At 33.4% G+C, this 22700-nt stretch overlaps 3 protein-coding genes across 4 annotated transcripts; 1 reads left to right on the top strand and 2 right to left on the bottom strand.

Annotated features, from left to right (window-relative positions):
- Positions 1 to 274: 274 nt before the first annotated feature.
- On the bottom strand, positions 275 to 4225 carry LOC110724680 (oligopeptide transporter 4-like). The gene is made up of 6 exons (XM_021904122.1): positions 3597 to 4225; positions 2685 to 2782; positions 2006 to 2581; positions 1605 to 1857; positions 1223 to 1405; positions 275 to 1045 (listed from the first exon to the last, which is right to left on the bottom strand). Exons 1-6 carry the CDS (start codon positions 4056 to 4058, stop codon positions 434 to 436), a joined length of 2184 nt encoding a protein of 727 aa, XP_021759814.1. The 5' UTR covers positions 4059 to 4225; the 3' UTR covers positions 275 to 433.
- A 3161-nt stretch (positions 4226 to 7386) lies between these two features.
- On the top strand, positions 7387 to 12793 carry LOC110724681 (serine hydroxymethyltransferase 2, mitochondrial-like). Its single transcript, XM_021904123.1, has 15 exons — positions 7387 to 7699; positions 7794 to 7844; positions 7999 to 8085; positions 8733 to 8854; positions 8942 to 9018; positions 9321 to 9445; positions 10071 to 10163; positions 10586 to 10678; positions 10784 to 10981; positions 11276 to 11380; positions 11488 to 11553; positions 11673 to 11750; positions 11940 to 12051; positions 12139 to 12249; positions 12361 to 12793. Exons 1-15 carry the CDS (start codon positions 7598 to 7600, stop codon positions 12507 to 12509), a joined length of 1569 nt encoding a protein of 522 aa, XP_021759815.1. The 5' UTR covers positions 7387 to 7597; the 3' UTR covers positions 12510 to 12793.
- A 142-nt stretch (positions 12794 to 12935) lies between these two features.
- Positions 12936 to 18318, bottom strand: LOC110724683 (CBL-interacting serine/threonine-protein kinase 8-like). Of its 2 annotated transcripts, XM_021904124.1 has the most exons (14): positions 17639 to 18317; positions 16237 to 16299; positions 15884 to 15955; positions 15681 to 15788; positions 15523 to 15597; positions 15388 to 15441; positions 15172 to 15297; positions 14799 to 14888; positions 14486 to 14608; positions 14222 to 14341; positions 13947 to 14063; positions 13794 to 13850; positions 13625 to 13699; positions 12936 to 13393 (listed from the first exon to the last, which is right to left on the bottom strand). In XM_021904124.1, exons 1-14 carry the CDS (start codon positions 17795 to 17797, stop codon positions 13280 to 13282), a joined length of 1353 nt encoding a protein of 450 aa, XP_021759816.1. In that variant the 5' UTR covers positions 17798 to 18317; the 3' UTR covers positions 12936 to 13279. The 2 variants fall into 2 exon arrangements, with proteins under 2 accessions (XP_021759816.1, XP_021759817.1); XM_021904125.1 differs by lacking the exon at positions 14486 to 14608 and having other exon boundaries at positions 17639 to 18318.
- Between the last annotated feature and the right edge of the window lie 4382 nt (positions 18319 to 22700).

Here is a 22700-nt window from a genome sequence, read left to right on the forward strand (position 1 = left end):
TTATTGCAAATCATACATTGCAAACGAGCTCTTAACAAGCTTATAGTATGACATTAGCATCACACATTGGTGAAACCCTCTCACAATCCTTAATAGGAAGAGAATTTTTGAGGAATAATATGATAGACATTTAAGTTTTTGACAGGTTTAGTGTGAACTGATTATACTGCAAAAAATTTGCAGCGGGTGCACAAGTTTTTTGGGTTATCTGCAAGCATAACAGAATTATAGATTTATAGCAGAACTTCCTATAACACAATATTAATGTCAGACTATAAGTGATTATTTATACAACTAAAGTGATGAATGATAGATGGAAGAATCATAAAGAAATCTTCATATAAAAATAATCTTTGTTAATTTATAAGTACCTACACAAGATAACAATGTGGGGCAAGTAACAGTCCTAATATGAATTCTCCAAACTTACACATCAAAATACAGGGCAACCATCAGAAACTACCCCTTTAGCAGTAGGGCAACTAGCAAGGTCACAATATTCAGACCCAGAACCCCACCAAGAAATGCCTCCAACCTTTCCAAGGGCAAAGTAAAGGAGAACAGTCATGAAGGCCACCCCTGCATCCAAGGCCGCGGAGAGAATATAGTTGTACTTCTGCCACCACTTCTTCCTGTAACGCAACACAACGTAGTTGAAGATGAACCCGATAAATATCCAAGTGGTGAAGTTGATGGCTGAGGCGGGGGGCATGTTGCCTGTTGAACCAAGGAGCACAGGCAAGTTGATGAGCGGGATCCACTTATGTTGAGGGAATGCTTTGTGTAACAACCATATAAGAAGAGGACCTACAATTCCCACTAAGAAGAACCAATTTATGGACGAGTAAGTCCCCAAGGATCCAAACATCCTTCTTGGTCCGAGTAAGCCCCAAATGACTGATGCATCGAAGAATACATTGTCGTTTGGACATGTCCAAGTGCTACCTGGAGGTAGGAGCTGGTCTTGGCATATGTGGGGGACTGTGTTTAAGAAATACCATGCTGCTAATAAATTGACTGTTCCTGCAATAATAGTTCCAATGAACTATGGTGTACAAAATAGACCTATTAGATTAGTCATAGGGTAAAAGAAGCATGTTTCAGAGGAGATTAAAAGTGAAATAGTATAAAGTAAAGCTAAGATTTTTGATCAGATATTGTGCTTAAGCCAGATAAAAAAAAATTATATAGGACATATAATAGTATAGTAATCAATACGTACCTGAACCAAGAACATTGATCGCGGAGGGACTTTCATGTAATGGCCGAGCTTGAAATCATTAAGGAAGGATACAGCTTGTGCCATACTCATATAACCATATGTTTTGAAGCAGACATTAGCTATAGGTCTTCCTGGTAGAATCAAACCCATTAGATACTCTGTGATGATGTTAAGCCCTGGTGTCTGCATGTGGGAACAACAAAAAATTCCTATCAGTACTAGTTGTTATTAGAATCTCGTCGTTCTTATGGTTGAGACATGCGCCACCAAATACCAATTGCCCGCCCTTCAATAGTATAACTAGTCACCTCAATACCAGATGGTCACATTGAAAGATAAGGAGGGGTGCAATCAGTATAAAGGTTTAGAAGGAAGTGCTCACCTGATTAGTAGTCGCGGTAATAACACTGACAGGAAGGGTGAACAAAAAGGCAAGGCCTGAAGCAAAAATGAGTGCCCACCATGGCATTTGGATTTGATCTTTCATGAAAATGCAAAGCACCAAAGAAAGAGCAAATGATGCTACTAGCAGAATGTAAAACCACCAATTAGGAATGTCCTTGTATCTCTTCATCAACTTGGTGTGTATATCTTCCTTACGGCTTGATGATGCTCTGAATTGCTTATATATGTCCCTGCATAAAATAATCATAACTACTTTGAGTCGAACTTTTAATCAGCAAAAATCAGTTTGTCATGCAAAGTGCACCAAAGCATAATACACTTTACACTCATTTGAGGTTAATTTCCAAAAACTAAGGTAGACTTGTAAAGAATACTTACTTGTCATTGAACAGGGCAACATGAGTAAGAGTAGCCACAACAGCAGCAAACCCAAGGCCATAAGTAAGCGCGAAGAACATACTCAAGTTTACTCGTCCATACTTAGCGTACGCACCCAAATCAAGTTCAAACTTGTTATTCACAATGGCTCTAACATCATACCTCGTCCCAGCAGCAGTAAACAAATGTGAAGAAAAGAAGGGAAAAGTCTTCGCATTATACAGATTAAACCCCCAGTATGCAATTGGTATAATAAAGTACATGATCAAAGCATAGCCTGCAGCTATGTTAACTATAGCGAAAAATGGAGTGACTAGAGGGCTGCCATTGAAAGCAGCTACGACGTTCCAGTCAAAAGCAAACGCTCCAATTCCAAGTCCTTTATTTCCTGAACCAATCTGGTGAGCTACGACAGATTTTGGGAAGGCCAAGCATATAATTGCAAGATTTGATATTGTTGGGAAGAGGTAACCAGGGACTAATTGCCAGCTAAAGGCGCATATTAGTGCTATTGCAAAGAATTGGCTTCTTGTTAGGCTTTTATCTGATTTACTGTCTTGCTTATCGTGTAGTGCCCTGCAAAATACCATATCATATGTGAGTTCACTCCAAAATGAATAATCGAAGTGTCGAGGATTCAACACGGAGTACTAGCTTAGGAGACCTAAATAATGCTTACCGGAAAAGTGAAACTTGAACAAGACTACCAGGCCACCACATTTCAGCAGGATCAACCACATACTTTCTTAGTATTCCAGCCCAACCATAACCAAGTACCTGCATTGATACATAAAACAAACATTATTATTTTTTCAGACATATCACATATGATCACTACATACATAATTACCTGTATGTACAAAGATCTTTTATTTGGTTCTTTAACTAAGCTAAATGAAATTACTAATTACTTAGATATAATGCATGGTATATATCAAAGTTTTTGTTAAGAATTATCATTTTATGCTTTTCACCATATGATTAACTGTAAATCCTCTATGAAACTTTAAGGTAAAGTTTATCTAGTTACATTTTTTTCGAAGATAAATACAAAGGAGTATATTGCAACAATTAAGACCTAAAAAATTCCAATAGATATGTCCTTTAAAGAGAAATTGAAAAGGGACTAGAGATACATGGTGTGTGGGACTTCATTATATAATATCATAGTTAATAATTCATGAATCGAAATTACTCCATTGTAAAAAAAAAACATCAATAATGTTGTTTATTTGTCCTCAAAAGATATTTTATACACCTAAATATATAAATCTTACTGATATGCCCTATTCACAATGCCATTAAAATTTAGATACTCGAATGTAACATTAACTTAAAAAAACAGTTGTAATTGACTAACATAAGTCTCCTCTAGTAAAGAAAATCGATTTTGACAAGGAATTAGGTTTTAATCTGTAAAATCATGAACAAACACAATCAATTTAGAATTGTAAATTAATTCTTTAAAATTTCAACAATTTATTAATAATCAAAACAAAAAATTATTTAAACCTATCATTAGCAAGAAAAAAAAGAAAACAAGATCATATTCTGGTAATTATTAAATAAAAAATAAAGAGTAAAAACTAACCTGAGTAGTGATAATAAGGATCCAACTAGCCAAAAAAGTAATCTTCCTCATATAAAACACCTTAATAATATCAACAATACCAACAGCATAAGCAGTACCACTCCCAAAAGCAGAACCAGCATTAGCAAACATAGAAATCAAAACATGTTCCTTCATATTAAACGGTCCAGGGTTAAACGAAAACTCCCATCCTCCCAACTTAAACTTTCGTGTCGTAATCGTACGCTCCATTAACCTTCCTATAGGCAGCGTCGCAACCTGAATGGTTATCATAGTGATCACCAATGGTTGGTCTTGATAACTGAAATATGTATTCAAGAATGAAAGCAATACACATGAAATTATTCCTAGAAACCACATTCTGAAGGTCCATACTGGTAATGTGGGATCGTCTGTGTTTGATACTGTTAATCTAACTTCTTCTATTGGTGAATTTTCTTCTATGTTTTCGGTTTCCACCATTGTTGCACAGTTTTTCTTTTTTCTTTTTTTTTTTTTTTTTTTTTTTTTTTTTTAAACGTTGGTTTGAACTTTTTTTGGTTTGCCACTAGTAATGTGTATTTGTGCTAGGGTTTCAGAACTTTTGTTTTGGGTGAATTATATACACCGTAGTTTTGAGAGTAGGAGGATTTTTTTTTTTTTTTTTTTTTAATTTCGTTTTATTCTTTTTAAGGAAAAATAGGGATTTGTTGTATGATAATATTCATAAGGAGGATCATGTAGTTACAATGTACTAAAATTGGATCTAGTCCTTTTTTTGGTTGAAGATAGAGAATCATACAGAATCTTTTTTTTTTAAGAAGATTTTATCTATTGTTTTTAGGCTTTTAGCCAAAAACAACTTGGGATTTGACTTTTTAATAAGAAACAGCTAAAATTGATCACATATCCATATTCCACATTGATGATATTTAGTATTTACTGTTATATTCCTATTATATATATACTTTTTTTTTTTTGACACAAATATTCCTATTATATACTTACTAGTTTTGTGCCCGTGCGATGCCCGGATTTTTTATTAAATTTTAAGATATATTTTAATCTATATGTCAAATTTTAAAACATATTATTGATACAAAATTAGTTAGGAATTGATGTGTTTTTGTGACGATTTAAACTTGTAGACATGTAATGGCTAATAATAATAATATTGGTGAAAAATATTTCTTGACCTGTAACTTGAAATAATGATCCTGCCTAAAATGACAGGTAACCCAACCCGATTTACAGGTCTACACACAGTAATAAAATTATATTAGATTATGAAGTATATGATTTTAATTGATTAGAATATATTATAAACATTGGATTTAGTATATTTTGAACTAATTCCTTCGCTCCAGAAAAATATTATGATACAAAAAATAAATTTATATGATAATTTATGAGAGTTATAATCAAATTATTTTTTCAATAAAATTATAATTCAATTTGTACTTTACTAAAAAAAATAAAATTCTATGATAAAAATATTGGTACTTTATCAAAAATAAAACTCTAAATTAACAATTTTATCCTAAAATTCTATCCAAATTTGATTGAAATAAAATTCTAAACTAACTTTTTTATCCTACAAATTGAATTCTATATAACTCTATCCTAGCACGACACTTGGCGAAAAGTTGGAACGCCAAGTGTCACTACCCGTCGTCTGGCTAAAAGTTTAGCTTTATATATTAGTTATAGTTATACGATTGTAGTTTTTTTTTTTTTTTTTTTGTGATTTTTATTTTAAATATATGAAAATATGGTTAAAAGTAATTGCACACTGAGAATATTTTGTATTATGATATGTAGTAGCAAAAATTTGTACAAATTAACCATATCAATATGAAATCATGTCTTTTGTTTTTACAACAAATACTAAATTAAAAAGAATTCATCTACATTATAATGCTTGAATTGGAACTTAACATTTGGACTATAGGAGTATAATTTTAACCTAAGCGGTTTCAATAAACCTAAGCATAGGTATTGCGTTATTATGTTTTGACAGAATGACAACAATAAACCTAGCTATTAATTGGCTGTAAGAAAATATGGTGAAAATTGCAAAAACTGATCATATTCCATATTGGTGAGGATGTACATTCTTATTATTAACCAAGGTGAATTTTTATTTTGAGCATAAGAAAATATGGTGAAAAACTGAAAAGTAACTTAATTGCGGATGCAGGCCAAAACCATTGTCACATACATTGTGTTTGTGTTCATAGTTTCATTTGTAAAGTTTTGGTGAATGTTTAAATTGATTGTGTCCCAAAAAAAAAAAAAAAAATTACTCAACAACTTTGTTACCAAGATTTTGGAACCAATAAATTAATTTTATTAATACATGTATCTTAGATAGTGTTTAAATTAAGGTCAAGTCAAAAATAAAAAAAAATTAAAGCATAATATTTTAATATTGAATTCAATGTTAAATGGTTGTGAATAATTGCATGGTGGAAGCGTACACAAGGTGCTCATTGTGCATACGATGAACTTGAAGTCATGAAATGAAATGAAAGTAAATTAAAAAAACATGAAGATTAACTCTTATGAACGTATACACTTAAGAATATAAACACCAACAAACATATATAACATCATCTTATTGTTATATACTTTCTTTTTTATTTTTCATTTGACCTGTTTCTTTTATCATGCTTGCCAATGCAAACTTTAGCTATCAATAACTTTAATTCTCCATAAGTAAAAATTATAAACTAAAAGTTATATATGATAGTTCTTATTGAGACATATTCAAAAAAATCCAACATGAATATGTTTTCCCTCACACATTATGCAAAAAAGACAGTCAAAAGAGAGATAGTCAATACTGTAAAAGTCAAAGCGGACCAAGTAAAAAAGAACGGATGAAGTAGCTCTTATGTTCATTGGAGTTAGTCTTCATGTTCTATTCTAACACCAATAATCCTATTGTATGCCTTTACCGTATTAAGACATACTTTTTTAGAGCTCTTACGATCGGGAGGGATAGCTCAAGTGGTTAGAGCCTCCCTCCCGATCCTAGGAGGTTCCGGGATCGATTCTCACCCCCGCCCTTACGGCTCTCTAAACACCAAAAAAAAACATATTTTTTTAAAAATTCGGATTTTCGGAATGGTCAAATTGACTTTAGTTGGATCCGAACTAAATAGAAAACCGAATTATAATCAAGCATGTATTTGCAGTCACCTGTGTGCCGTTAAAAGTTGTTGTCTTAACCTGCTCAAAGTTCTTTTTTTTTGGTGTTCTACTTGGTTCACCCTTTGGGCTAATCCGGATTCGGGGATCAGTTGCTTGTAGTATTTAGCGCATGGAGTAATTGTTGTAATCTAATGGTGTTGCTTGTAGTATTTTGACTTGATGTTAAATAATTTATGTTAATTATGACTATTTTCAAGAATTGTATTAATCTTTTTTTTTTTTTGAATAAAAGAATTGTATTAATCTTAAGGATTGGACAAAATGTTAATTTTATAATTGCATTCTTATTTTTATATTATTGTACTAATCTATTAGAGGCTACACATTTACATATATTAATTCGGATTTTCGGATCAAATCCAAATAATCGAATTTCAATTTGAATTGGATCGGATTAGGTTAGGAAAGTAACTCGAATTGGATTGGTTTAAAAATTGAAAATCGAATAATATTTCGGATCGGATTGAATTTGGCCCAAATTCAAACTTAAAACCGAATGGACACTCTGATGAGTAAAGATTAAGTGAAGTATTGAAATATGTATACGAGTATACGACCCTCCAAAAATGGAAAATGAAAAGACCTAGCTCAATCAAGTAATCAAAATATCAAATCCAACATAGTAGGTGGAGGTCCCACCAATAACAACCGCACCAATCCACCAACCCACTGAAGTCTGAAAGTAGCAAAGTGCCTGATTGCTGACATCAACAGCCACTGCATCTCCACTCCCTTCCCAATCAACCGCCACAAAAAACTCAGAGGAGAGAGAATATCAGCCACTTTTAGAGAAAGAAAGCGCGGCAATGGCGATGTCAATGGCGCTTCGCAGACTCTCCTCTTCTTCTTCTTCTTCTTCTTCATCTTCCTTTCGTCCTATCTTCAATGGCGGTTCTTATTTCTACATGGTTAATATTCTTTTATTTCATATTATAAACTTACGCATTATCATTTTATTTGAATGTATGTACATTTTCATATTTTCTGCATTTTGTTTGGCAGTCTTCTTTGTCAAATCAAGCTTCTCTAGATAGCAATCGATCTCGTGTTAATGTAAGTTATTTAATTTATTTGTTGGAATCAGATATTTTTATTATATGACGTTTCATTGCAATCTAGTGATTTAGGGTTTGGTGATTTGTATCAATGGTGATCGTATGTATTTAATTGATTTTTTATTTATTAATTTTTCAAAATTTGAATTTAGTGGATAAAGCAGCTGAATGAACCGCTTGAGGTTATTGATCCTGAGATTGCAGACATTATTGAGCTGGAGAAAGCTCGGCAATGGAAGGTAAATTTAAAACTGAATAATAGTTTAATTTAATATATGGTACTTAATGGTACTCCGTGTTGTGTTTGTAAAGAAGATTTTCTGCGTTTTGTTTTGAATTTTGATTGAGTTCATATATTGAAAATTTGTCCATGATGATTTTGCTAAGTTCTGTTTTGTTAATGATGTTTGGAGTTATCTGATTTAAATAAATGCATAAATGCAAAAATTGTTGCAATTTCATTTCAATGTTAACACCATAGTTGGTGTCTTGGCGTAAATTCGTGTTTATGTATCACCATGGAAGATGCAACTTGTAAGCCACCTTAATTTAATAAATGGAAGTTGAAACTTCATGTGATGTAGTTTGAATATGCCATATACTTGTACATTTACGGCCTGTTTGGTATTGTTAATGTTAATTGTTAATGCAACTGCACTCTCAATTAGTTTCCTTTGCACGGAGTACATAGAAATATACATACTTGGGACTTTGTGAGACGGTTTGTTTAACCATGGACTTTGATTTCTTTTCAAAATCACACCAACTCAGTATCACTATTCATTCATTCATTCATTCATTCATTCGTGTTACCTATTAATCAGGTTGACCTGTGGAATTATTGTTTGTTTCTGGTCTTACATTGAAAATTTATGGGTGCCTACAGGGGCTTGAGCTTATACCGTCAGAGAATTTCACCTCTGTTTCTGTAATGCAAGCTGTTGGTTCTGTCATGACTAACAAATACAGTGAAGGATATCCAGGGGCTAGATACTATGGAGGAAATGAGTATGATAAAGTTCCATCCTTTTCTTTTTCAATTTAGTTACGATAGATTATAGTTCCTTGTCTCATCTTAAGTAAAATGGATATCAGGTACATTGATATGGCTGAGTCATTGTGTCAGAAGAGGGCATTGGAAGCTTTTCAACTGGATCCTGCAAAATGGGGAGGTGAGCACATAATTGCGAGTACATGTCCATAAGTTGTATCATAGACGCAAGCTATACCTTCCACAATCACAACATTTTTGCATGAAAAATGTGTCTGAACAATTAGGATTTTTAATTGAACAGTGTACTTCCAATATTATGGATTGTATTTCTGATAAAAGTCATGGAAAGGATTCATTAAAACAGTCTCTTTTTTGTATTCCATATTATGAGGGCTTTCATAATTTACGATTAATATTACTCCTTAGTTCTTGCATCTAGCATCATGAAGAACAATCTATTTTTTCTCATTGTTATTGCAGTCAATGTGCAGTCTCTATCTGGATCGCCAGCCAACTTCCAAGCTTATACTGCACTTCTGAAACCCCATGAAAGAATCATGGCACTCGATCTACCTCATGGTGGACATCTTTCGCACGGTTATCAGGTACTCTAACTTTGTTCAATGAAACATTTGTTTAGATTTTGGGTGTGTGTGTGCATGTGTGCAATATTTTGGGGTTTTGTTAAGATTTACCAATTAAACAATCATCAACTTTCATTCATGCTGGTTTATATGCATTTTATTTATAATAGAGAAATTACTCTCAACTCAAAGAAGACCTAGGCATTGCTTTCATTTTATATGTTGTGGCCTCCAGTTTGCTGGAAGAACTCATTACTTGTATTACTTAAACTAAGTTATATTCCTCCACTTTTCCCAGCTTCCTTAGTAAGGGAAGTATAAGTTTTTAGATCACACGTTAATAAAATTGCCCATTAGAGACTATTTACCTTAATAAAAATGGCATAGGCCTTCTCTATATATGTTCATATATTTGAAACTACTTCCATCCCTCTCCCGATTGGTGATTGAGCTTTCCAAAACAGCTGTAAACTTAGTTGATTGGTTTTGAGTTAAGTTGCTAACTATCTACCATGGAGAATTTTAAGTTATCCTTCATTAATTTGGTTTTACTATCTGAAATGAGGAGTTGTAGTAGTACTGGCTTACGAGTTTTCTTATGCTCATGTTGAAATGCAGGCTCAATCACTTTTCTCTTTACTTGCAGACTGACACCAAGAAGATATCAGCTGTGTCCATATTCTTTGAGACCATGCCATATAGATTGGATGAGAGCACAGGTTACATAGACTATGATCAGGTACTCTCTTTTTGAGACTTGTATGCTCCATGTTGTTAAAAGGAAAATTTTCAGATTTTGGCCAATTTGCTGTGGTGTTCCATGCTCATCTTTCTTTCGGATTAATGAAAAATGGACTGCATTCCTCTGGTTTTGTTAGATGTTACGTGTTAGCAAGGAAAAGATGAATGTACATGTACTTGTTAGATGTTTTATAAAAGTTCATCTGTAAGTGAATTTATAACATAATGTCATTTGTCTCTATTGAAGAATGAATAAACTATACTTTGTATTCTCTGTATAGTAGTGTTGTTATCTAATAATCTAATACTCTTCATGGCTCTTAAGTTTAGTACGGATAAGTTTGTGACCAACTCCTTTATGGAAAATATATTCTGGGTCATTAAAGAGTAAATTAATTCTTGTCAATTAATTCTTTGCAGATGGAGAAGAGTGCCACTTTGTTTAGGCCAAAATTAATAGTTGCTGGTGCAAGTGCTTATGCACGCCTATATGATTATGCACGGATCAGAAAGGTGTACTCCCTTAGCTTATACTTTTGTTTCTGTAGTCTCATTATTTCCTCATCTCTATGTCTTGAAATGAAAGGTATGATAGTATTTTGTTGATTGATCCAATAGGTTTGTGACAAGCAAAAAGCTATCATGCTAGCAGATATGGCACATATCAGTGGGTTGGTTGCAGCAGGTGTCATTCCATCTCCTTTTGAGTATGCCGACATAGTGACAACTACAACACATAAATCCCTCCGAGGGCCACGAGGAGCAATGATATTTTTTAGGAAGGGTCTAAAAGAGATAAACAAGAAAGGGCAGGAAGTGAGTTTTTGTTTCTTTGACAAGAATAATCTGCATCAATCCATTCATTTGTGTCCCAATTATATTGGCTGGACAAATATTTTAAACTCTAATTACTGCAACATTGTCCCAGTAACGGTTAAATGCTGAGATAATCCATCCATTGAGGCTTATTTGTAAAACTTTGCTCATTCAGAGTCCAATTGTTATTTCAGGGTGGGGACTAATTATTAAGCAGTTCAGTAATTAGAATATGGGTAAATAGTTCATAATCATCAAGTATTTGAATTCTAAGTAGTTGAGTTCTTGTTGCAGGTAATGTATGATTTTGAAGACAAAATCAATCAGGCTGTCTTCCCAGGACTTCAGGGTGGACCACACAATCACACTATTGCTGGCTTAGCTGTTGCATTGAAACAGGTCTATCTTGAATTTCGTATATGAATCTTCAAATGTATTTATTCCAGCTTGTAATGTATGTTAATCTTAGTATTTTGTTCTCCATATATATGCTTTGTAATGTGTAGGCTAGGACTCCAGAGTACAAAGCCTATCAAGAGCAGGTGCTAAGTAACTGTGCTGCATTTGTCCAGGTACATCAAATCAAAACAAATTGTTCAAAATTCATGAGCAATTCTTCATATATCAATTCATTGCTGTCGTGGTAGGAAATCCCCTGACAAGGCTTGGTCCAACTCTATTGATTGTGCAGAAGCTGGCTGACAATGGGTATCACCTGGTTTCTGGTGGGACCGATAACCATCTAGTCTTGGTGAATCTGAGAGACAAGGTGAGGGATCATATTTTTGTGTTTTTATGAATGTTTGTGCCTGCAGGTTATTTGGTCCTGGATAATGGCTCATGGTTTTGCATTTTCTAATTATTAATTTATGTGGGTTAACATGGCTGATCTTCAGAACCTTGTCTTCAAATTATTATAATGTAACCTTTGTTCTCTTTTCTTTTTTCCCATAAAAAGGGAATTGATGGATCTCGAGTTGAAAAGGTCATGGAAGCAGTTCATATTGCTGCAAATAAAAATACAGTTCCTGGTGATGTGTCAGCCATGATTCCTGGAGGCATTCGTATGGGTAGGCCATCATCAACTATCAATCTTTCATACTCCTGTGAATTTTGCATCCCCACTGTCATATAAATGTTCTCTTTTGTTGTCATAGGAACCCCTGCGCTAACGTCCAGGGGATTTGTAGAAGAGGATTTTGCCAAAGTGGCTGACTTCTTTGATGCTGCTGTAAAATTGGCGTTAAAGATAAAGGCTGATACAAAAGGTTCGTATGTCAATTTGTGCTTTAATTACCCCCATGCTCATCTTTTGTCATCCACAATGTAAGTGAATAATGGACGATCTAATGCTGTCCATCTGAAACAACTTTTGAAAGGGACAAAGCTGAAGGATTTTGTGGCTACCATGCAATCAAATGACAACTTCCAGTCTGAGACCATGAAGCTGCGTCAAGATGTTGAGGATTTTGCTAAACAATTTCCGACAATTGGTTTTGAGAAAGAGACGATGAAATACAAAGAATAGACATTGCAGTCAACGAAAGTTCGAGGTTGCTGCTCAGATAATTGGTCAGCCTCTCTGGTGGAAAATTGAACAGGCTATAGTTAAGTATCGGCAAAACAACTATTTGAAAGGAGAGGATCCAAGTATACGGCAGTATGATATTATTCAGTATGAATTTGCATCAGGCATGTATCATGACAGCGACAAATTAAATATCGCCAATATTAGCAGTTATTTTTTACATATTAGTTTATCACTCTTTTTTGGTATTAAACAAATAAGCAAAGAATCAGTACTTTTCTTAATAGAGGAAGCTGAAATTACTGCACTATACGTTCAATCATCAGGGACTTTCCCTACATTAAACTAATAATTACTCAATAGGACACACTGTAACATTAACTTATCTAAGACAATCAGCTCACTATTATATGTATAACAAGCAAAGAAGCAAACAAAATCAAAATTCAGCATGTCTTCATATTAAGCAAAATTCGTCTGCCTTTCAAAAAGTAAAGAAAACCCATGAGATTTACAAAAACCATACTTCGTATTAATTAAGGTCATACTTAATTTCCTCAAAACTATGTAATATGGTACAGAAAATGCTATAGCCTTTTCTCCCTAAGAAAAGATATATAAACATCATTTGGAGTGAGTTCTGCTCTTCAATCCCGAGTTAGCTACACTGCTGTCTCTTAGTTTTCTTTCGTGGATCCAACTGATACAGATGTGGGAATGTAAGTAAGCTCATCACAATCCAAAAGCCTCCTAATTATTCTGAAGTAAGATCAAGGCAATGGACGCTTTCTACCCATCTTGTTCTTGCCAATTCTTGATACCCCCGAATCATTAGGAGGCTTCCAAATGATATCATCCAGATTTTCGCAGAAGTTTTTGTAAAACTACGACATGAAAAAGTATCAGTCAATTGCATGATTTTGAGAAGTAGCACTGCTGCGCTAATAGTATTCCTCTGAGCTATAAATGACATGGCATAAACAGCAGTCCAGAAAATGTAGAGCAATTGTTGATAATAATTGGGGAACCAAAGATGAAATACTCTCTTAGGTGTCCAATCACTCGACAAGTTAACTGCTAATTAAATCATAAGAAAAGCAAGTAAAAAAACTAACATTGAGATACTCATTAGGATCACCGGCAACTCTTTGAATATCTACCAACAAAAATGTAGGCGCCACTTCAAATACCTGGAAAAATGAATCTAAATCAGTTCCAACTTCCCAACAATCAAAAGAATTCAGAGCATCAGAGTAACCAACCACAATGAAGAGGAAGACTTACTTCTAAAATCACAGTGATGTTTCCAGTCTTATTAGCTGATAGACCTTCAATCCTCATCTGGCAGAAAAAGAGAAAGAAACAAAATGTCACCACCAAATAACAGATCTAAGATTAGGTTGAGAAAGATTGTTAAAAGCTCCTAGGACTTCCTACCTTATAGTTCCGTATATGCGTCTTGAAACCCATTGATTGGGCAACTACTTCCATACTTGATAAGACAACTTTTTCTGGCTTTTGGGAAACAAAGCGTGTTTGATGTTTCACTGAATCCTGTCAAAGAGTGAAAGGGTATTTATATTTAAGCAATAAAAAAGAGATGATAGGTTCAAGATACCAAAAGTAGGAAAATCTAGTGAAATACCACACACGAGACATGATAGGTTCAAGATAGCAAAAGTATAAAGGAGCCAGGAGATACAGCTTCATACCTTGCCTTTATCAAACAAGGATTGAAGATTTAATCCCTGTGATAGAATGATAAGGTCAAATGCATTGAGAATCAATGGCCCAGCATCATCATCTCCATGTTGCTGATACTCTTGCTGATTCTGCAATAAAAGTGACATCATACCCCGTATGAAAAGATGAACTAAGATAAAATAAAATTTGAATTCAGGGAATGTGATGTGAATTAGCCTCTCCTATCTCAGATGAACTAAAACTAGGGAACCAAATTTCAAGTTCTTACTGACCTCAGTCTCATCGAAAACAGCATTTATGTCATCCAAGTTGACATCTTCATATTCAATATAACTCACAGGAGTATAATCTTTTTTGAACCATTCATCATCCTTAATATCTTCCATCCTAATGCGCTGCGGAGAAGAATAAGAAGAAAAGAACATACAACTCAGACTTAAATACATAGTCACTGATATAGTCTGACAAGTAAAAACATAAAACAAATTGTGAAAAGTTACTAAAAGCTTCATCAAAGTAATCAGGTTTTCATATGCTTGTATAAACTTGAGTACGCACAACTTAAGTTTGACAGACAAATCTTACGCTTTGAGGATTTGGGTCCAATATTCGCTTGATTAAAGATTTTGCTCCCATGGAGAACCAAGAAGGAAATGAAAATTCGGCATTTGCAATCTGCAGATCAGAAATGAGAAGTCAAGTGTGAAGATGAATTGAGACTAAGGGAACAATGCCAGAATAATTTTAATGCTTTAATACTTGCTCGTATTACATGGGAGAATTCATCAGTGAAAAACATTCTTATTAAAGGAACAAATATATCCAGCAGGATTAGAAGAAGAAAAAGATCAAGTATACGGAGGGTCAATGTTACCAAAAGTCTGATAGCTTTAACAAAGGATCAATGTTAACAAGGAAGTCATATTAACTCCAATGAGTCCAATCAAAATGTTCATGCCTTACTGTATAGTGTCGTGAGTTCAAGTTCGTCAAATGGGAGATAACCTGCCATCAAGACATAAAGGATAATCCCACAAGACCATATATCTGCCAGAGCACCATCATAGCCCTTGTGATTGAGAACCTAGTAGACGATTTGAAGATAAATTATGATTTAGGAGTCAAAAAAAAAAAAAAAAAACATATATAAAGTCGTTTGCTGAAGTGCCTTTACCTCTGGCGCCACATAGTTAGGAGTCCCACAAGTAGTCTTCAGGAGACTAACGCCCTAAATATAATAAAACCTAGTGTTAATCATCTAAACATATAACATCTCTTAAACTGGACAAAAATATTATGATACATATACCTCCGGAGGTTGTGCACTAAGTCCAAAATCAGATATTTTTAAATTTCCCTGGGAATCTAGGAGAAGATTTTCAGGCTGGGACAAACAAGAAACGGATTTTAGGATGCTCATAAGGCAATATCAGCAAAATGGTCATTTTGATAACAATAGAAATTCACCTTCAAATCCCTATGGTAAACCCCTTTGCTATGGCAAAACTCTACACCATCAATCAATTGCTGGAAATATGTGCGCGCTTCCACCTCGCTGAGTCGTCCACGGTGAGCCTGCAGGGAAGTACAATTAGCAAAAACTCAAAAACAAAAACTCAGCACAAAACAAGGTCATATCTCAAAACAAAAACTCAGCACAAAATACTTACAATTTTATCAAACAATTCACCACCTGTAATGTATTCTAATATGATATAGATCTTGGTACGACTTGCCAGTACCTGCACAGTTGACAACACCAGCTTATTTCAAGGATATTTTGCACCCTCACAAAGCATAATCTATCTACAATAATTTTTTCATGGCCCCCTATTATTTAGGGTAAACTCTTCTAATTATGTAGGCAAAATTCTTCCATTAACACTAGTAATATATTCTTCTACTCTATTATTAAGGCAAATTGTATTCACAACTTACAGCCTATATAAATTATAGCACACCGGTCATAGAATACAAACTCTGCTTCACTTACGAAAAAATACCCTGACCAAAGCATCCTTACCTCATGTAACCGAACAACATGTGGATGCCTAACAAGTTTCATTATGGTTATCTCCCTTTTTATCTGCAAAAAGGCAAATATGCTCAGTGTGTAATGGTACAAACAAGTATAGCGAAAACTAATGAGAGGTGAGATGCAGGGAAGTACAATTAGCAATATGGTGTAACTTCCAAAAGATTAGAGAGCATAGAAGCAGGATGAGGAGGGGTATGAGAAAAAAAGAAAAGCATATACTATGACGCAAACAAATTCATTTTCATACAATCCTAAGCAAACAAATCTGGAACAAGCCATACAATTACATTTGAGCAAAGAACCAGCAACGGACACATATCTGCAATAGAAATTAAGTGTCTGATTGTTGCCAATTTATGCAAATATAATCTTCAATTACACATCTCAATAAATCATATTATGTTACAGTATAATAGTGCCACAAAGCTCGAACATAAATAGGAAAAATAATGCATAAGAAAACTTCATCTTCTATGGCGAACAAGTAACAATTAGGCATAGATGCAGAGTGGTGGAACTCTTAAGAAAAATTAAAAGGTGTTCAATATCATCCAGTTGATACTTCTGAAATTCAAATCCACAAAGTATGCACTACACCTAACAGAGCAGCAAATCATGGGCGTGAGCCTGTGAGGTGGTACTGCTTTACTAGGAATGAGCCTGATAAAGCACAGACTTTCACTAGGTTTGCCCCTTCAAATCACGGTGCGAGGCTAGCTAAACAAAGTAACAATGTTGAGATTGGTCTAACATAGAAAGACTACAGAACTACAAGAGTCACAAAGCCAACTAATATTCAAGGCTGGATCCTTACACCTTGATCATTGCTAATGGCAGGTGAGTAGAGACTTGGATTAGCCAGATTACAAAATTTTATCAACTAATCAAAATTGCTTCTCATTATTAACCTACTTGAGAAGCAACCACCACCAACACAATAAGTAATTAGGGTAATGTAGGAAAATTCTTAAATTTTAGGAATTCACAATGATATTCACAAAATTGAAATGCAATTTCCTCCAGAAAATCAAGTAATCAACCCTTTATACTGTACTATCCCTTAGGATTTGATTGTACTTTCAAGAGCCAATTACAACAACATTAGTTAGCAGGTGGTAATTTATCTTTGACTAGGCTCGGCGACGGCCTATCAGATATCAATGCAAGTCTCCATCCAACATACACAAATCATCTACTATGCAACATCAACACATATATATTATAAGCTCGATTATAGCCTTTTTCAACTAAAATCACAAGAAAAACACAAAACAAGTCAAAAATCAACCAATTCCCAACTTAATTATAACCCCCACAAAATTATCATAGTGGATCTCCCAATTCTAATTTTTTTACTTAGTCAAATAACGATAAGAGAGGAAATCACCTGCTCAACCATCTTATGCTTAAGGATGGCACTTCGATCAAGAACTTTCATGGCAACACTTTCACCAGTTTCTGTGTTCTGAGCAAATTTCACCTTAGCAAAAGTTCCTTCTCCAATTGTTCTTCCTATCTCATACTTTCCTACTTTTCTCACCACCATCTCTTTCTGCTTAATTTCTTACTCTAGAAATTCAATTGTCCAATTTGGCAGGACATACACAAAATTCTCTTTTTTTTCTTCACAAACAGCATAAAATCAAAGAGTAAAGATGAAGATTTCCTCTTTTCCCACTGATCTTGAAAAAAAAAAATACCCACAATTAAGAAATTTGATTGATACCCAATTTCTATAATGATTTAAAAAGATTAAAAAAGATCAAAAAGCTAACAACTTTAAAAAGTCCTGCAAAAAATAAATAGAGTCCTGAAAAATTGGGTTTTTGTTTTCTTGTTTAATTGCCAAATTGCAATTGGTGGGAAAATAAAGTATGGGTTTAATGAAAATTTTGTGCCGAAAAAGCATAGAATATAAACATTAAACATGAAAAATGGGTTTGGGGTTTTATAGGTTGAGGGAAAGCATGTTGTTTTTGTAGGTCTATGTTAGGTTGGATTTTGGTGGATATAATTATATAAATGCTCTAAATTTGTGTTTTTTTTTATTCTTTTTTGGAAAATGCTATACATAGCCCTTAGGGCTACATATAATCATTAAATTTACTATTGAAAATCGTAAAAAGTTCAGAAATCATAAAAATATAAACCTAATTACACTGATTTACGCGTGTTTTTGTCATGAATTTCTAATTTTATACAATTTTCAAGAGTGAATTTAATGCTTATATATAGCCCTTAGGGCTACATATAGCATTACCCTTATTTTTTTTATAAAATTTATAATTTATTTTTGTGAGAATAATTAGTTAATTACTACGTAAATTTATTGATTAATAAAATGAAGTTAACATTTTTTTTTAAAAAAAGTTAACAACTAAGGTAAAATTAAAGATGTGGGAATCGTTGACAGCATAAGTGCATAACCGCAACCAAGAGGAAGACTATGTTTTGTAGGTTGCTAATTGCTATAGCTTTAATAACTACCCTACCTGTCCACAAGATGTGTCCTCAATTAGCATCTCATCACTAATCACTATTCATTAAAAAAACACACCATTTACATACTTCTATTTCATTATGTATTATACGTTAAGACTAATCCAACACTGTTAATAAAAAAGGCTAATTTAACAATATATTATACAATAAGATTATTAAGAGTCTGTTCTTTTCAGCTTATTTTAAGTTCAGTTCAGTTTAGTTTCAATTAGTTTAGTTCAGTTCAACTCTTAATTTTATTTTCTTATAAAATATTCAGTTCAGTTCATCTCAGTTTAGTAAATTAAAACAGGCCCTATGTAAAAGTAAAAAAATATGTCAAAAATAATAATAAGTAAATAGTGAAATAAAATCAATGTGTACTTACAAAATAGAGGAAGTATGAATAAATTTTACTAAAAAGAGCGAAGAAATAATCAGATGAATTTGCATTCAATCTAAAAAAAGTAGAGATAAAATACTATGGAGTATTAAGAAAAATAATTCTAAATAATTCAATCAAATAACGTACAAGAAAAATGCAGCTTTACCTTAGTTTTAAATTATTTGAAACGATTTAATATAAAATGTAAGTAGAAAATATTTAATCGTTGCAAATAATTTAAAATGGAGGTAATAATAATTAAGGGTAGAGGATTAGATTTTATTGGGGATAAGGAATCAAATTATTATTGGTTTAGCTTTTGACCAACTAACATGTCATCATGTCATGGATATGTGGTTGATTTGACTACTAAGTGATTAACAAATAGCAATTAATCCAATTAAGCTAATGTCATAATGTGTGGTTGATTCGCTTACCATAATTTAGTTTCTTAATGAATCATATACGTCGATGAACCATGGTACCATTACATTTCACAAATAAATTTTCCAGATCATCCCTTATTCCCTTCATCTAAAGAGGTCCCTTTCTTCTAGTAGGATTTCCTCGTCATAATGTCAAAGTTGTGTATGATTGTAGTGGTCTTAAATTCAAGGTAATAGTTCATAGTGGCTTAATTACAGCAATGGATGCAAATTTTTTTAAATATTAAGGCCTTGTTTGGCAAATGGCTGTTGGCGGTTGGCTGTTGGCTGTTAGCTGGTTCACTTGGTTTGTTTGACCAGCTGGAATGTTTGGCTGTTTATAATGGCTTTTGAAATTGGCTGTTTACAAAAGTGTTTGGTAAATTAATTGGTGGTTGTTGGCTGTTTATTAGATAATTTGTGGGCCAACAAGCCAAAAGCCAACAAAAAAGCTACTCAAAGCAGCTTTTTCATTTTGGCTTAAAAGCCAACTTTTTCGCTGACTAAAAAACCAATTACCAAACACATTTTTTGGCTGTTTGACCACCTTAAAAAGCTAAAAGCCAAAAGCTAACCAAAAAGCCATTAAAAAGCCAATTACCAAACATGGCCTAAATATTTTCCCAAAATTTGCATTGAGTGTTAAAGAAAAAACAATACAAGTCCATACATGAAGGAGAGACATATGAGATATAAACCTGTCACATTGACTTTGATATTATGTCGGAGGACTAACTGAATAAAAAGTTTAAATTAATGATTAAAGTTTAAGATTGATTTTTATACTAGGATTATTATAGGTTTTTTTTTTTTTTTTTTTGAAAGAGATTATTTTAAGTTTTTATTATTTGTCCATTGAATGAGAAAGATTTGAGAGTGAGATTGAAGCACTAGGACGGTTCTAGTAAAAGGATTAGAACGCTAATATTTTTTTAATTTGTAATTGGGACAAACAAACCAATAAAAATACTAATTTTTGAAGACGTTACAAGTTGTAGCTTGTATTTCACATTTTTTGCAACTTTGAAGGGTATACGAACTTCTAGATAAAATTTATTTGTGAGTGTAAGATAAAGAGAGAAAAATAAGAATGCATGTGATGAGGAGAGAGAAAGAGAGAAATGACAACCCAAAAAGGAAAGAAAACATTAATTACAAATAATATGTAACATCCATTTTTGGCAAAAGTTGCAAAAAATATGAAACGAAGATAGTAAGTTAAATTGTGAAAGAGACAAACAATTGCAAACATTTCCTAAATTACATTGTTTGGTGATTCACCACTAACTTGCACTAAAAGTTGCAAGTGGCCGAGTGGTGTTAGGCTGACACAAATGAGTTATTTAATGTTTCAAAATTATTTTCACTCTATGTTTTTTTTTTTTTTTTTTTTTTTTTTTTTTTTTTTTTTTTGTACACACACTCCATGTTATAATTCGAATTTTTAGTGAAGGTTTTTTAATACTACTGGTTGATATGCAATTTAAATAATATCATTGTTAAAGGTTTTTCAGTGCGGCAGGCCACATGATACGATAAAGTAGGGGTGAAAGTTCGGTTTTCGGTTTGGTTTTTTGTCCAAACCGAAACCGAACCACCCTATTTCGGTTTCTTGATTTTGCAAACCACACCGCACCACTTTGGCTCTGAAACTGAACCAAACCAAACCACCTAAACTTCGGTTTTCATAAAAAAAACCAAACCGCACCGAATTTTCCTATCAAGTATCATAGACATCAAATTTTGCAAAAAGACCGAACCAAACCACACCAATCAAAACCGAACCAAACAAAATCAAACCAAACCAAAGCCACAACGAACTGACAACCCACCCCCACCCACACCAAACCGAAACCATCACCACCAGATTTTTACCAAAACTGATGAAATTTACCAAAACAATTCAAGCACAAAACTTACCAGAAATCAAATCATATTAATGGATTTATTAAAAATTCAAAAAAAAAAAAATTAAAAACAAGAAAACATACATTTAAACCAAAAATGACCCTTAAATTTCATCTCGAATTTGGTTTAAAATGGTCAAATTCGACCATGAAAACTCTAAATCTAGAGTTTTCATGGTCGAATTTGGCCATTAAAACCTTCGTTTTGGCCAAATTTCGTGAATTTTGTTACGAAAAGTCGAAAACCTTCGTTTTGACCATGAAAAATCTTTGCTTTAATATGAAAAATCGCAAATTTCGTGCTAATTTTGAAGACAAAGAGGAGTAGAGGCAAGGAGAAAGACAAGAAAAAAGAAAAGAAAAGAGGTGATTGAAGAAGAGAGAGAAAGAAGAGATCGAAGAGGACAGAGAAAGGAGCAAAGAAGAGGAGGAAAGCAGAGAGAAAGGGCGGAAAGTGCCTGAAGAAGGATTAGGGTTTTTTTTTTTCCCTTTATATACTAGGGTTTTTTGGGGTTGTGTCGAAATTTCGATTTGGTTTCGTTTTTTTCGGTTTTTCATTTTTCGAAACCGAAACCGAACCACATAATTTCGGTTTCTTGATTTTGCAAACCGAAACCAAACCACTTTTAAAAAAAAAACCGAACCATATTTGTTATTCGGTTTGGTTTTCGGTTTGGTTCGATTTTAAACCGAGTTTGTTTCACCCCTACGATAAAGATTACTTGTAGGTGTTACTTGTATTTTGGGTTACTTGTATGAGTTACTGGTAGGTGTTACTTGTATTTTGGGGTTACTTGTATGAGTTATTTGTATTTTGAGTAACCCTTACAAGTAACCCCAGACCAAACCCCCATACTAAACAAGTAACACCTTACAAGTAACTCCTAATCAAAATCAGTAACACCCTACAAGTAATTCCATAATATAAGTAACACCCACAAGTAACACCCTGACCAAAACCAGTAACACTCTACAAGTAACCCCTGCCGCACATGTGGCCAGCCACATACAAAAATTTGTATATCACTGTGCATTAAGAAGTTATTTATTACTTGTAGTATTATACTTCGTAGTTATTTATAGGAAGATTTTTGTCGACAACGAACTACATGGAATAATCAATTTTCATTTTCTTAATAATTTGTCGCATTGCATTTTCTTATTAATCATTTACATACTTATACAATAATACAATATCACAAATTCACAATAATTGTTTTCCAAAGTCTTTTGATAAATATTTGTTAATAA

The sequence above is a fragment of the Chenopodium quinoa genome, unplaced genomic scaffold (assembly GCF_001683475.1).
Source record: "Chenopodium quinoa cultivar QQ74 unplaced genomic scaffold, ASM168347v1, whole genome shotgun sequence".
In the NCBI taxonomy this organism is placed as follows: domain Eukaryota; kingdom Viridiplantae; phylum Streptophyta; class Magnoliopsida; order Caryophyllales; family Amaranthaceae; genus Chenopodium; species Chenopodium quinoa.